Consider the following 15,247-nt stretch of genomic DNA (forward strand, 5'->3'; position numbering starts at 1 on the left):
CAGTAGCTCCACCAACATCGGTACGCCTCTGTCATTACCAATGCGAAGGCGAGTTCCTTTGACCATGTCACGGATGTTTTAGTCGTGGGATCCGGGGCCGCGGCTCTGACGGCTGCTGCCAGGAGTCGCTCTCTTCAGATGGACACGCTTGTTATAGAGAAGACGGACAAGATTGGAGGAACGACGGCCTACTCTGGTGGTGGTGTATGGGTTCCTTGCAATCATCTCCAAGCTCAAAATGGAATTTCTGATTCGCCTCGAGACGCAGCGACTTATATCAACTCGATCGTCAAAGAAGGAGCGCCGGCCAGCACCCCAGCTCGAAGAGCCGCGTACCTCGAGTTCAGCCCTAAGATGGCCAAGTTCCTCCACGATCGGGGTTTCAAATGGAATCTGGACCTGCCATACCCTGACTACCATGCCCTGGAGCCTGGGGCAAGCGTCACAAGCAGAAGCATATCACCAGCTCCATTCGACCTAAGAACTCTGAGTGACAAATGGCAGAGCCGCTTGCGCACACCCACCGACTGGCAGCCCGTCATGACCGCGGTGGAGGCGCGATCTCTGTTTCGGTTTGGAGCCTCCATTGGAGACTTCCTCACGGCTGTTCAGTTGGTCGCTCTAAGGCCACTATGGGCAATGGTCCGCGGCAAGAAATTCGCCGCCGCCGGAGTTGGGTTGATTGCTCAGCTGTTACACATCAATCTGTGTCTTGGTACGCAATTCTGGACTGATGCCGGATTCAATCAGCTCCTTACGTCTCCTGATGGCCATGTGGTTGGCGCCCTCATTCAACGTGATGGCAAGGTTATCAGAATCCAGGCCAAGAGGGGGGTGATCCTTGCCGCTGGTGGATTTTCTAGAAATCCAGAGATGTGAGAGAGATTTCTGCAGAAGCCCGCTCACATTGAATGGAGCCTGACCGCCCCGGAAGACAAAGGCGATGCCATCAGGGCCGCCCTGGATGTTGGGGCAAACATAGCCCTCATGAAGCACGCTTGGTGGATGCCATGCTTCGTGGACAACGGGAAGCCCATGTTGGACGTCTACGTCCGCTCATTTCCTCACTCCATCATTGTCGACCAGTCAGGGCGGCGCTATTTCAACGAGTCTGAGTGTTACTGCGACGCTGGCAACAATATGCTTGCAAGGAATGGCGAAACCCCGTCCATTCATTCCTGGGTGATTCTTGACTCCCGTCACAGAAGAAGGTATATGCTGGGCCGTCTGCTTCCAGGTTTCACACCCAGGAAATCCATCACGTCGGGATTCTTATACAAGGATTCAAGTCTCAGTGGTCTAGCCAAACAGATGGGCATCGACGAGCACCAGCTGCAGGAAACAGTCGACCGGTTTAACAAATTTGCTCTAAATGGCGTTGACCAAGATTTCCATCGCGGCCTCAACCCTTATAACAAAATGTTTAGTGACCCAAGTCATGGACCAAATCCCAACTTGGGCACCATCGAGAAAGGACCTTTCTACGCAGTCAAGATATACCCCGGCGACATTGGCACCAAGGGCGGTCTCGTGACTGATGAATGCGCCAGGGTTCTGAACAAGCAAGGTCAGCTTATCAAGGGCTTGTACGCAACGGGTAATACCACGGCAAGTGTATTTGGGTCTAGATATCCTGGATCTGGGGGTACCATTGGGCCTGGAATGACCTTTGGGTATGTTGCTGCTACAGATATGGCTGGGCAATGAATAGAATGCAGTATAAAGGATTGCTTATTTGCTAAAAGATGCAAGTTTTCCCTTATTTACAAAATCTTCTTCTCATACTTGCCTGTCAGAGGCACATCCACGTGCAAGACCAGCTTCTTATTCTTGCTGTCATATTCCGCATCGCCTCCATAGGGCTTGCGGTCCACTCCAAGAATAGTGATTGTCTCGATATTCACGCCGACATCGTAGCCAAACGAACCGGTCATGCTAAACTTGCCCTTGACGTACTTGAAGTCAATCTCAGAAACTGCGTCCTGGGTGAGGGACTCGCCGTCGTCGAGGTACAGTGATCCCTTGGCAGAGCCATCGAGACCGGGAGCGATGACGATGTTAAAACCCTTCTTGCGGAGGGCAGTGGTGGTGTTGGCGCTTTCTACTCGCTGGGGGTAGATGATGCCGCCCTTGTAGTGAATCGTGATATCGGTGACGTCAACCTCGGCATCGACATATTCACCGCGTCCGCGGACGGGCTTTCCGGTACCCCATTCGTAAAAAATGTCGTCGGGGAGGTAGAAGTTGACGCTGGTGCTGTTCTCCTCAGTGACGGGGCTCACGAGGATGCCGTCGCCGTAGAAGAACTGCAGATCGATTGGATACGTGTTGGGGTCATTGGGATAGTTGAAGAACAGAGGGTTCAGGCTTGGAGTGCCAGTTTGGTTCTGTTTGTAGATGGCAGTGTAGATGTAGTCGACTTGGCTCTTGTCAGCAATGTTCCGTGGGATATAGTGTCTACAACTTACGAAGCTGATATCTAATGGCAATTCCCTTGCGGGCAGCTTCTGCCACCTTGGGCCAACGGTAGAACTCTTGAGAGTTGGCCGAAATCTCGTTGTGGTTGCGGAAGAAGGTGTAAAATGAACCAAGAGCGGCCCATCTGTTGAGAAGACGTTAGAGGCTGTTTTGTCGTGCAAGTAGTGAATTATCTTACCGAGCACAGAGAGTTTCAGTGACGTTGCCTCCAAAGCCGCAAACATCTGGTCCAACGACGGGGATCTGGTAGAGAGAGGCGAACTGGAGGATCTGGCTGATGGAGTGACGATACCAGAGCCAGCCGGAAATATTGTCTACGGATCAGTTGCGTTAGAACGGTTCCATAGAAGCCAAAGAATTGTCTCACCTCCAAGCCAATGCGACACGTCCTTGCCAGAGCCGGCAAAGGTGCTTCGGGTGATCACAAGAGCACGCTTATCAGGGCGTCTAGCCCGCATGGCATTGTGCGAATGGGTTGACATCATGGCTCCATAGAGGTTGTGAGTATCGTACTGAACATAGCCACCGCTCTGGACGAGATCCGTATCAGTCGTGCTGTCAGCAAGAGTAGGTCCAGCACCGTTCTGGATCATGTACGGCGGCCTGATGAGCTCACGGTTCGGAAGACCCTTGCACTCATCAGGTCCGCAGCCGGAGCCTGTCCGCTTGCCGTGCTGCCACTTGGAACCTGGACGGCCAGGACGGTTCTGACCCCACTGGCGGAAGGAAGAACGCCAGTAGCCGGCACCATGGTTGCGGTTGGAGCGAGGGCGAAGGCTGGTATGCTTGACAGAGGCAACTTCCCTCTTGTTTCCGCCAGAAGCAAAGTTTGGCTGAAGACTGTCGGGAAATCCAGGAATAGGCGCGTCGGGACCATCTCGAACCGGAGGGGGCTTAGGAGGATCACCATCAACCTCGGCAAACTTCTCAGGAGTCGTGTTATTACCAGGATAGGGTCTGTTGTAGAAGTTTGCAGGCTCGTTCATGTCGATCCACAGAGCATCAATATCCGGACCATTGGTTCCGTCAAAGAACTCGGCAAACTGCTCAGTCCAGTACTTCTGAGAGTCGGGGTGGAACCAGTCAGGGAAGTAACTTGGACCAGCCCAGACGACACCCTTATAGTCAGAGCCGTTCGGCTCCTTGATAAAGGTATCGTACTCAAGACCCGCATCAAGCGCCGGGTTAGACTCCTTGTAGTAGACAGCAGGATCGACCATGACGATGTAGTGCTGGTCTCTTGCGTGGATTGTGTCGACAAGATCCTTGTACAGATGGGCCGGAAATCTCTCTGGGTCAATGGTGAAGATGCGTCGACGGTCCATATAGTCGATGTCAGTCCACATTGTTTCGAGAGGAATGTTTTGTGAGGAATAGTTGGCAACTACAGCAGCAACTTCGTAGACATCTCTGTAGCCGTATCGGCATTGGTGGAATCCGAGTCCCCAGTACGGCGTCATTAACGGGAGTTGAGTGATCTCGGCATACTGCCTCGCTACGTCCTTTGGAGAAGGACCGGCAATGAAGTAAAAGTCGAGAACACCGCCAAGGATGTTGTACTCAAGGTACTGCTTGCCAGCTTGCTTGTCGATAAAGATATCCATGCCGTTGGAGTTGAGCAGGAAGACACCATGGGTGCCCTTGTCTCTGTGATCAAAGTAGATCGGGTGGGCACCGTAGAGGTTCTCACCTTGAGGAACTCCATAAGAATCTCGGGTGTAGATGGTTCTGGTGTAGTTGGTCGTGTTCAGCATGAACGGATCGCTATGCTCGCCCAAGCCGTACAGATGGGGGCTCGGGGGAAGATGCGTCTTGAGGTAGACATATTGGTTCTCAAAGACCAACTTGTTGCCGCTAGTGTCAAAGAGCACTTCACCAGTGTCGGACCGGGATACGGTGAACGAGAAGGGGTCAGCCTTGAAGTCGAACTTGAGCTTGGAGTTCTTTGGAGAACACCACTGCCCATAACCGGGACGCGGGAACACGCTGTCTGGAACCTGGTACACAGTGTTGTTGGTGTCCAAGATCTTGACGTGCAGTCTCTCGCTGGTCTGGTACTCGACCTCAAGCTTCAGCTTGGGGAGGTCAGTCCCGAAAACGTTGCAAGCCGGCCCAGCGAGGGCAAGGTCGGCATAGAAACCATCCTTTGTCTGCCAATGCTTAACGGCCTTGTATCCGGGGCACTTGGAGAGGTCCTTTTCAAAAAGGTCGTTGCCAGCCTTGTCGAGGTCTTCGACACCTGCCTTGCTCTGAGCAAAGCAGGAGCCTGCAAAGGCCGTTGCTGAGACGATGAGGTTCCTGAGATGCATCCTCAAGCTTTGCGAAGTGGTGAGGATGTGCTGACAAGTAAGACAACTACGAATAACCTCTTCTATCATTATATACTTCTCTGTCCGTCCATGTGAAGCCGAATTGTGGTATCATGGTCATTGACGACATCACGATATTAGACCCTCAAGTGCGGAGTCTCCGCTGTCGACCTACGGACGTAGGGACGGTCTTACCCCGGACCGATATGTAATGAGCTTACATGGATACTTTGTTCAAAGGCCCACCCACAGAATCTTCTTTGACCAACGGTTTCGACGTGACACTGCTTCCACCGTTGAAGAATCGTGAGCTCAATGGCCTTGTTCCCCGCGATCGTCGGAAGGGACCAGCCACCCCCAGGAAATCTTATGACCGAGAAAAGACCCGAAGCTGGGGTTTTGTTCGCGGAGCGAATTATTTACCCTTTAGCAATGCTGTGTTTGTCCATGATCGTCGCCATGGCAGGGATATATGCGGGGTCTCCGCTTTGCTTCGCCGGTCCGACGACTCTGTGCAAGAATTGGCTGGTCACGATCCAAGCAGCTATTGGTTCAATGATGGATGGCTCCACGAGAGCTGGAGAACCGAGCTGATGCACGAGAATGCTTTCCTTGAAGAAACAGCAGCACAGCATGGGCGAGGGCCACATGACCACGCCATGTTCTCGGCGATACAACCCTGATCCGCCGAACAACCTTGAGAACCCCTGTAAAATCGTGAAAACTGCCGTAGTTCACATTGGTTCTGTCGAGGGGATTCAATGCGCGCTGCCCGTTTGGTTTTTAGTGAGCGGCTCCGCCGGGGTTGTGACGTCGTGGTTTGATGAATCACCACTTTCCTCACTTTTCAATCCATGGCCGCCAGGCCCATTGAGGAAAATCGTGTGTGCTAGGCCTAGTCTGGAGATAGTCAGTTTGTAAAGGCCTGTCAAAGGCATGATCTCGGATGGCTTCTAACACTGCCAGACAGCTACCTCTGTCTTTCACGTCTCTTCCAGGAAGTCTATCGAAACCTCTAGGTTGACAACGGGGACAGCCATGTCTTGTAGATGGTAAAATAATACAGCAAAAACAATCTCCATGCTGCCCGTAGTCCATTAGTTACTTTCTCTGGGCGGCAAAAAGATTCCCCCGACAAGCAAAAAGAACTGTCGGTGGAGAGGCTCGAACTCTCGACCTTTGGATGTCCCTGACCTTGGGCCAAGTCATGCTATGAGACCAACGCTCTAACCAACTGAGCCACACCGACTGATCCTGTTTGTTGAGCGACAGAGCAACTTGGTCAGGATCAAGTCGTCATTGGTGATTTCGAAGCCAGGGTGTGGGACTGGGGCATTGAGTCTTTTCTGTTTGAGGTCTTGCAGTGATATTAACACCAAGAATATGAGAGAAGGCGTGAGCAAACAGGAGCAATTTCCCTCCTTGACGAATTCTATCACTACTCACTACTTGTACTCACTACTTGTACTCCGGGGTAGCCTCTCGATACCGGGGAATAACCCTGGCAAATAACGTACAATCCATCCTTGTGCAAGATCACATTGCCACTTTTTATCGAGCAATGTTATGGAGTAAAACACAGCCTTGCTTATATCTCGTAATCTTGAGGGTCGTCTGAGTCCCTCGTCAGCTCGACATCAAAACCCTTGCACTTGATACTCGTCGCAGTCTCGCCATCCTCTCCAAACTGGAACTCGAAATGATCTATCGAAAGGCCATTGTAGATCAACCGATCCACCATACGCCAGGTGACGCACGAAGCATCCCGAATAGATGTGCTTCCATCAATCACCTTGGCTTCTTCGTCTGTGAAGGCGGGGAATGTAGCCCTCCATGCTGACCGACGATCATTTTCAATGCCCGTTGGGAACATTCTGATGCTTGTCAAGTTTGACCCCGTGGTAGAGTTCATGGTTGCAGGATTGTAACGACCGAGGTTCGGCAACACCTCGAAGTCTCGAACGACCCAGTCGCTCAGCGCCAGGCCGGGACCGTCATCAAGAGACAACGTGAGACGTGAACCGCTCTTCTTGTCTGTATAGGTCCCCGCGAATCTCTTTTTGGCTTCATCCTTGGCTGCAAGATCCATGGCAGGGATCAAGACCTCCATTGCCTGGAGACTTGCCAATGATGGCCAAAGGCCAATGATTTCAGGTCCAGCAGCGAGAACCGAAACGACAAAGCCCAAATCCGGCACAAGTGCCAGTGCAGAATAATAGCTGGTAAGGGATCCGCCTTTGGTGTATAGATCAATGATTCGGCCGTCGCTGGTCAGGTTGTCGACGCGGTAGATCTCCCAAGGGGCGCCAACAGCACTGCTCCAGGCTGAGAGGAAAGAAGCTGGCTTGAGCCAGCGGCGTGTTGATGATGGAGAAAGAGCCGAGTTTTTCAATATGCCAGTCATGAAAGAGAGTAAATCTTTGGTGTTGGAGTTCATTCCACCGGCACTAGCACTGTGTTAAAGGCCACGGTCGGGATATGCAAAGGACGAAGACTTACGGTGCAAAGATCCCCAGGTCCATATCCCAATCAGTGCTTCCGGCAGGAATGAACATTTGATCAGATTTTTCGGGCACGGTCCCAACACTTGTATCCCGCAGAGCCAAAGGTTCCAGGACCAAATCGCGAAGAGATGTCTCGAACGTCCTGTTTGAGGCCGCTTCCACAACAAGGCCAACGATGCCCGAACCGGCATTGGAATACACAGGTATGTGACCTGGTGGGTACACCGGTGGACGTCTATGTTGAAATGCCTCCAGTAGGTCTTTATCTGTTAGTCAGGGTTTTGAACAAGATATTGAATGAATAGCAGCTGTACCTTCGCGAGTGCAAGGACGAAGCCCTCCATTTCCTGAGCATGCCTGGGTCTTTGTCTCTGGGGAAGCTTTTGGAAGACCAAGAGCCTCCCAGCCGGCATCAAAGCTGGCAAGATCACCACTCACTGTTTCCCGTTAGCCGATCCAAAGACGGTGGTGATCAAAAGGTAACCTACTATCTCCACCAATCCCCGAGAGATGTGCTGCAACAGCTTCCACAGTCACATCCTGCCACTCGATCCGATCAAGCTCATCTTCAGACTCAGGATCGCTGTCACGTCCTGAAAGCTCTGGGATCCACCGTCCAACAGGGTCGTTCATACTTAGCACGCCACCTTCAGCCAGTTTCAGTGCCGCCAGCACTGTAAATAGCTTTGAAACGCTTCCAAGGCGATACACCGTGCTGGCATCAACCTCTTTTGCTCCACGCTTAGAGGCCGGATTGGAAGGAGTATGGTGGAAGTCCAGAAAGGGTTCGTGCTCGTAAATAGACTGAACTCCAATTGAGACAGCAGAGTAATTAAAGCCTGCTGTTTGTGCTTCGAGAGCCTTAGCGATACCCTCAATGGCGGCTTTGACAGCAGGGTGTTGACTGGGCCGCTTTGGGGGCGGTAAGACGGGGCCGAGAGGTGGGCATTGACGAGCGTCTGCTGTTAGGCACAAGCCAGCCAAGACCGTGAGAAGAGATGGAAGAAAACGTGTTGAAAGCATAGTTGGCATGCTCTTAAGTCATGAAGTGTGGATGTTGCGATGGCTTCCACTTATTGTCTTGTGAAGGAAGGTCGCCTTTAAATGTACTCGGCCAAGTCCGTGTCCCTCTCTTTTCCCAGTCTCATCCTCCAAGGTTGCAGGGATTATTTAGCTGCCCCTGAGAAGACCGAGATGGCCCACATCAGCCGTGGCTCCCGTGAAAGGGATTGGACGATAAGCGAAGTGTGGGACATTGTTGGCGAAGACAGGGTCAGGTCAGCTTACTGAGCCAGACGTCTCTAATCAAAATATCGTCTGTGTCCAACCAGCTCAAGACAACATCTATTCAAACAGCTGAACCGTCTCTAGCCAGGTATACCACTTTTCCTGGTTCTCCCAAAACTCTGTACAAGGTCCTCTGCTTTCGTCACTTGAAACGCCGTCTAGATCGAGACACTTGGACAATTGGACCTTTGCAAACTTGGCTTGAGTTCCTGGGCCGACGCCCATTCCGACCCTATTATCCTGTTGGCGAGACACATATCCAACTATCCAACAAAAATGGATCCTCTGGCTTTCAGAAACTCCGCTTGGCTGGTAGAAGATAGCTTGGTCAGGTCCATTCATGCCTTGGAGGTTGTTGGGTGTTGTTTCTTCGGCCTCGAGAACAACCTTGAGCACCGCGGCCTCGATTGCGCCACACCATGGACCCTCTCTTCCGCTTTTCTGAAGTAAGTCTAGAGCTTTGCGCCGCCAGAAAGGATGTCTGTACTTCAAAGCCGTCAGGAAGAGCGGCTGGATGATCCCCATTTCAGGAGCGAAATGGGGCAGGTCACCAGAATGTCCTGGGGAATTCATGACCTCGGGTTGCATATCGGAAAGTGCCTCTGCTAGCCTGATAATCTCCTTGAACTCCCGACCATAGCTGTCATAGGCCGTTTCATATGGCTGAAGAACGGTGGCGCAATGTATCAACCCAGCGAGAGACTGAGCGCGAAGGATGATCAGTTGTTCGTTCTGTGGATCGGCGGCTGGGCGCGAAGGGTCGAGCTGGTGACACGACAGCCACTGTTTCAAGTTCCCGAGATGCCTTCCTTGCTCAATGAGTATGTTGGAGGGGATTAGTGACGAGTTGGTATATTTGTACCGCCGCGCTGTCGAGATAAAGTGATAACAAGCATGCAGTATTCTGTATAGCGTCCGATCGGGCGATACTGGCATCGAATGTGGCGTCGCCGGGTGCAATGATGGTAGGCCTGGGGAGCGAGTGAGGACGTATGTTGCGGTATGAAGGTCGAGCTTCTCAAACAAGGTTGACATTCCCTCATCTTGAGTCACCGCAGCTGAGCTTCCATTCCCTTGACCAACCATCAGCACAGCAGCCCCTCGGAGGTGCAAGTAGGCTTTGTCACTACGCTGTTGTAAAACCTCGGTAAAAGCCATGAGGAGACAGGCAACGGTAGAGGGTAGAGACCCATACCGAAGGTTGGAAACTTCAACCTGTATTAGTCGCAAGGCTTGGCAATACAGCTGAACAGATTCCAGCCCTGAGTTTGTGCGACTAGGTCTAAGCGTATGCTGCTCGTACGAGGCACCAAATGCAGCAGCGGCAGCTCGCACGAATGGAATCGAATGGATCAGCTGAGGTATGGTGCGACTCCATAATTCTGCTTCAAGCTCACTCTTGGCTCGACGAGGCCCTTGGCGAAATACGGTGCAGGCAAGATAAGAGTATCGATTCCAGGGATGGTTCGGATGATGAGTAAAGCGGTTCTGAGAACGGATGACGGCGGAAGAAGATGTGTCGAGCCAGGGTCCAGGCGGTGCCCCACGCGGATATCCAAGGCAGGAGAGGTTATATGACAAGCAGCGTAGACAAGACGGCTTTGACTCATCGCACTTGATGCGCCGTTTCCTACATCCATCGTTAGCCTGCTCCTGGTCTCAGTCACTGGTCCGTCCTGTGCTTACTTGCAGGTAAAACATCCAAATTTGGATTGCTTGACATTGGTTCGAGTTCTCTTCTCTTTACTTCCGTTTCCTTGAGATGGCTTCATTGTGGCCTATGAGCGAATGCAAGGCAGGAACAAACACCAGAAAATGAAAGACCGAGGAAACAACACGAAAAACGCAGGCGGGCTCTTCCAGGCTATTATTAGTGGGCCTTACAAGATAAAAATAATCGGGGCTCACAACAGGTGCTCAGTGTGACGATCGTGTGTTTCCCAAGGGATAAACCGGTCGTGCAGGGTTTATATTGGCAGAGAGTGCTGGGCGTAGTCTGAGCAATAGGTTGTAAGTCACGTCTAGTAATGTGCTTAATGGTATTAAGTATAACTAAGTTATATTAATAGCTAAGGTAGCTAGTATATAGGAAACTATAATAAGTATATTCTATATACTTATAATTAATCTTTAGACTAATGTTCCCTGGGTTTAGTCTATTAGTAGGACTAATATTTTTAATATTTAATCCTAGGATTAATAGGAGTAATATTTAGCTTTCTTAGTCTTGCTTAGTTAGAGTGTTTTTTGCTATGTTTCCCTGCCTGGCCTATATTATAGCCGTAATATAAGGTTCCCTCCCTATTAGTTTTATCCTTAAGACTAGTTTTAGCGGTTAAGTAGTATTAATAGGTAACTCTAACTTATAAAAATTTCTTTTTATTAATATAATATTAGGCTAAGTTTCTAAGTATATTTCTTTATAAAAGCTTTTTAAAGCATAAGGTCTTTTTACTTATATTAAGGCTTTTAGTTTTAAAATTATATCTTATATTTATTATTTCTACTAGGGCCTATTTTATAAGATAATTTTTAATTATTTTAATTATTACTTTAATTATATTAATATAAAGGTTATATACGATAGGGCTAATATAGCTTCTTTTTATAAGTAGGTATTAATGCTTTTTTATAGCGGTTTTAATTAATTTCTTATAATTATAAAAAATATCTAGGAGTATAAATACTTAGAGGGTAAAAAGGCTAAAGTAGAGGCTACTTTAAAGGAGGCAATAGCTAAGCTTGCCTATATTTAGAAGTAAAAGAGGTTACTTAAAGCGCGTAGTAATAAGGCTTTTAAGCGCGGCTTATATGCCTTAGAGGAATTAGGCGAGCTCTATAAGGAGTTATCTGCTATTATAGAGGTATATTCTTTTAGGGCTATTAACTTAATTAATTAAAATGCTATTAGTCTTAATAAGCCTATGCTTAGTATTATTAGTAGAAGTCTTTTAAAAGGCATTATATATTAGTAAGGTATTCTAGGGGTTTTTATATATTTTCTAAGTTAAGGTAATTCTTTTATTTAATAAAATATATTATTTTATTATTAATTTTATTTATATTAAGGATAACTTCTATAATATATTCTTTTAGTCTATTAATTTTTATATTTAGTTTTTTATTTATTTTTACCTAGATAATATCTTATATTAACTTAAGTAATAAAATATAAAAGATTAAATAGAGCTTAACCTTAGGTAATAAGTCTAATTTATAGTTATATTTTAAAATTTTTTACTTAATCTTATATAATTTAATATATTTATAATTAAGTTTTTTATTTTATTATTTTATTTTAATATTTTTTATTACGAGGTAGACTATATCTCCCTCTAAGAGGATTAGTCCTTTAATTCTTTTTTTATTAGTATATATTATTATCCTATTTTTAATAAATTTAAGTTCTATCCTTATTTCTTTATATAGGTTTTATAGCTAATTATTAGTAAGGATTGCTTTAGGGTTAATAATAGCATCTCGGGATTATTAGTAAATATTTAGTATAAATCTAAAATTAGTATATACTAGTATAACCTTAGTGCTTTTATTAGTTACTATGTTATAAGCTAGCTAAGCGGCTAGTAGCTTTTTAACCTAATTAGTTTATTTATAATTAATATAGTAATAAAGGTATTATTCTAGTATTTAGTTTATATATTTTATTTATCTATCTATCTCCTTATAGTATATAGTAGAGAGTTTATAATTAATTCCTAAGTATCTTATAAGGCTTTACTAGAATTTTAATGCAAATAGTAGTCCTCAGTCTATAATAATCTTAAGTAGTAATCTATATATTTTAGTAATATAAAAATAAAAGAGATAAGTAAATTCTTTTGCTATTATTAATTCTCTATAGGGTATAAAATAAGAAAATTTTATAAGTTTATTTATAATAATAAGAATACTATTATAAAAGTTTCTAATAGCTAGTTTTTTTAATAAGGGTAGTTTAGTGATAAAATTTATAGTAATTAAGTCCTATAGTTATTATATAACTAGGAGTAGTTATGGTTTTCTATATAGTTTATAGTATTATGCCTTAGTTTTTACGCAGAGGTTGTATTAATTAATAATAGTTAAAATAATTTTTTTTATATTAAGAAAAGTAAATATTATTTTAACTTATTTTAGGGTTTTATTAATTTCTTAATATTTATATAGTAGGTAGCTATAGATTTTATATATAAGGTTATATTATAGTTCCTTAGGTATTTATTATTTATTTATTTTTTTATTATTTAAGAGGTATTAGTTATATTCTAAGATCTTTATAAATAGTAAATTGCCCTATTTTATTATATAAGTTATCGTAATAATTTATTATATAAGGTATCTTTCTTATATAAATTATAAGAGTTATTCCTTTATCTTAGTTCTCCCTATATCTAGGTCAGGGCATTAGCTAATAGTATTAGCTCTATTATTCTTTATTCCTTTAATATAAATAATAATATAATTAAATTTTAAGAGGTATTTAGCATATTAGAGTTATTATTTACTAAGTTCTTATATTTTCACGAAGTAGGTAATATTCTTATAGTCTATATATACCTTAATTTAGTATTAGCTTCTTAGGAGATAATGCCTAAATTCTTTAAAGGTATTAATAATTATAAGGAATTCTTTATTATAGATAGGATAGTTTAGTTCTACTTTATATAGCTTATAGGAATAAAATATAATTAGGTATAGGAGTCCTTTATTATCCCGTTGCCTAATCTATGCGCCTAGGGCGAAGTCTAAGGTATTAGTTTTAAGTTTAATTAGTTAAGATAGGTTAAATATCTTAAGCACTAGTTCACTTAGGATAAGTTCCTTGATTTTATTAAAGGCGTCTTTAGCTTTATTCCTAAATATAAAGGTCTTATCTTTCTTTATAAGTTCTATTAATAGTATAGCTATCCATCTAAAGGCTTTAAGGAATTTATAGTAATAATTAGTAAATCTAAGGAAGGCCTATATTTCCTTAATATTTATTAGTTCTTCCTATTCCTTAACCGCTAAGACCTTCTTAGGGTCTATTTATATCTCGTTATAAGAGATAATATATCTAAGGAATTCTACTTCTAAGGCATAGAATTTACTTTTCTCGGGTTTTATTAATAACTTAGCGTCTTATAGTATTTATAATACCTTATAGATATATTTTATATATTTTTCCTTTATTTTAGAGAAAATAAAGATATTATCTAGGTAATATATAATAAATATATCTAGATATTCTTATAGTATATTATTAATTATTTATTAAAATATAATAGGTATATTAATAAGTCTAAAGGGCATAATAAGGTACTTAAATAGTCTATACTTAGTATAAAAAGCGGTTTTCTATTTATATCTTTCCTTAATCTAAATAAGGTTATAAGCTCCTTTAAGGTTAAATACTATAAAATACTTTATGATAAAAAGCTAATCCTTTAATTTATTAATAAGAGGTAGTAATATATAATCCTTAACTATAATAGTATTAAGTATCCTAAAGTTAATATAAAGCTAGAGCTTTTTGTTTTTCTTTAGAATAAATATAATAGGGTATTTAATAGATAATTTACTTTCCCTAATATATCCTTTCTATATTATATCTTTAATATATTCCTTTAATACTAGTAGTTATGCTTTATTAAGTAGGTAGAGTTTATTAAAGCTAGGTTGCTTTTTATTAATAAACTTAATTTCTAGGTTATAATATATATACTTAGGTAGGCCTATTTTAAGTTCTTCCGCGAAGAGTTTCTTATAGGTGCGATACTGCTATGGGATATTCTTAAGTTACTTTTCTTCTTCTAGGTTATCTTATAGTTTCTTTTATAAAGCTAGGTCTTTTTTAAGTTTATAAAACTATTATATAACTTATATAATTATTCTTTATCGCTATTATTTTTATCCTTTTTAATATTTATATCTTATCCCTATAGGTAGAGAGGTATCTTGTATTTACCTCTGCCTAGCTTCTCTAGTTCTTTTAATAGAAGTTTAAGATCTTATATTATATTCTAAGTCATTATTTACTATAGAAGGTATCTTATTATTAAAAGAGAGCACTTAGCTAGTCTTTTAGTTAAAATATAGGTTAAATTATTATAACTATAGGTACCTAAGTATAAGATTATATTACTTATTTAATATAATATTAAATAAAATGCCTTAGTTCTTTCCTTTAATAAAAACTTTAAGGTAATTAATCTTACTATTAATAATACTATTATTATAGTTAAAAGGGGTTTCTTCTAGGTTAATAACTAAGTAAGGTATTTATTTATACCTCTATAATAGCCTAAGTTTATTCGCTATTATTAAGTTAAAGTAATTCTACTTAGCTTTACTATCTATTAAAGCGTTTAATTATTCTCCTTTAACTTATACTTTTAGTTCTAGGCATCGTCACCTATATACTCCGGTAGTAAAATAGAGGGCCTTTTAGGGTAATATATTCCCTTATTTATCTACCTATTGCCTTATATCAGATGGGGTATTTAGTTTTTTAATATTATTAAAATATAGTTTATATAGTCGAATTTATACTCACTATTTATATAAGCATTATAGTTATATATATTATCCTAGCTATATAGCTAGTCCTAGTATTACTATTCTTATTTAGCTCTTAGGTCTTTTTTATTTTCTTAGCTAATTATTTTTTATTAGTCCTTAATCTTATAA

At 43.0% G+C, this 15,247-nt stretch overlaps 3 protein-coding genes and 1 non-coding gene across 4 annotated transcripts; 1 reads left to right on the forward strand and 3 right to left on the reverse strand.

Annotated features, from left to right (window-relative positions):
- Positions 1–138: 138 nt before the first annotated feature.
- On the forward strand, positions 139–879 carry LRP88_12962 (uncharacterized protein; the record flags this gene model as incomplete). Its single annotated transcript, XM_083249347.1, has 1 exon — positions 139–879. One exon carries the CDS (start codon positions 139–141, stop codon positions 877–879), a length of 741 nt encoding a protein of 246 aa, XP_083095149.1.
- An 884-nt stretch (positions 880–1,763) lies between these two features.
- LRP88_12963 (glycosyl hydrolases family 31-domain-containing protein) lies at positions 1,764–4,787 on the reverse strand (the record flags this gene model as incomplete). The annotated part of the gene is made up of 4 exons (XM_083249348.1): positions 1,764–2,419; positions 2,469–2,602; positions 2,657–2,792; positions 2,846–4,787. The coding sequence occupies 4 exons, from the start codon at positions 4,785–4,787 to the stop codon at positions 1,764–1,766; spliced, it is 2,868 nt and encodes a 955-aa protein (XP_083095150.1).
- Positions 4,788–5,936: 1,149 nt separating this feature from the next.
- LRP88_12964 lies at positions 5,937–6,036 on the reverse strand. The gene has a single exon. It is a non-coding gene; the product is annotated as a tRNA-Met (tRNA).
- A 339-nt stretch (positions 6,037–6,375) lies between these two features.
- Positions 6,376–8,314, reverse strand: LRP88_12965 (beta-lactamase/transpeptidase-like protein; the record flags this gene model as incomplete). The annotated part of the gene is made up of 4 exons (XM_083249349.1): positions 6,376–7,234; positions 7,287–7,551; positions 7,606–7,728; positions 7,780–8,314. The coding sequence occupies 4 exons, from the start codon at positions 8,312–8,314 to the stop codon at positions 6,376–6,378; spliced, it is 1,782 nt and encodes a 593-aa protein (XP_083095151.1).
- Positions 8,315–15,247: the final 6,933 nt, after the last annotated feature.

The sequence above is a fragment of the Fusarium phalaenopsidis genome (assembly GCF_050370095.1).
Source record: "Fusarium phalaenopsidis strain FUZ10S chromosome Unknown contig_32328, whole genome shotgun sequence".
Lineage (NCBI taxonomy): Eukaryota > Fungi > Ascomycota > Sordariomycetes > Hypocreales > Nectriaceae > Fusarium > Fusarium phalaenopsidis.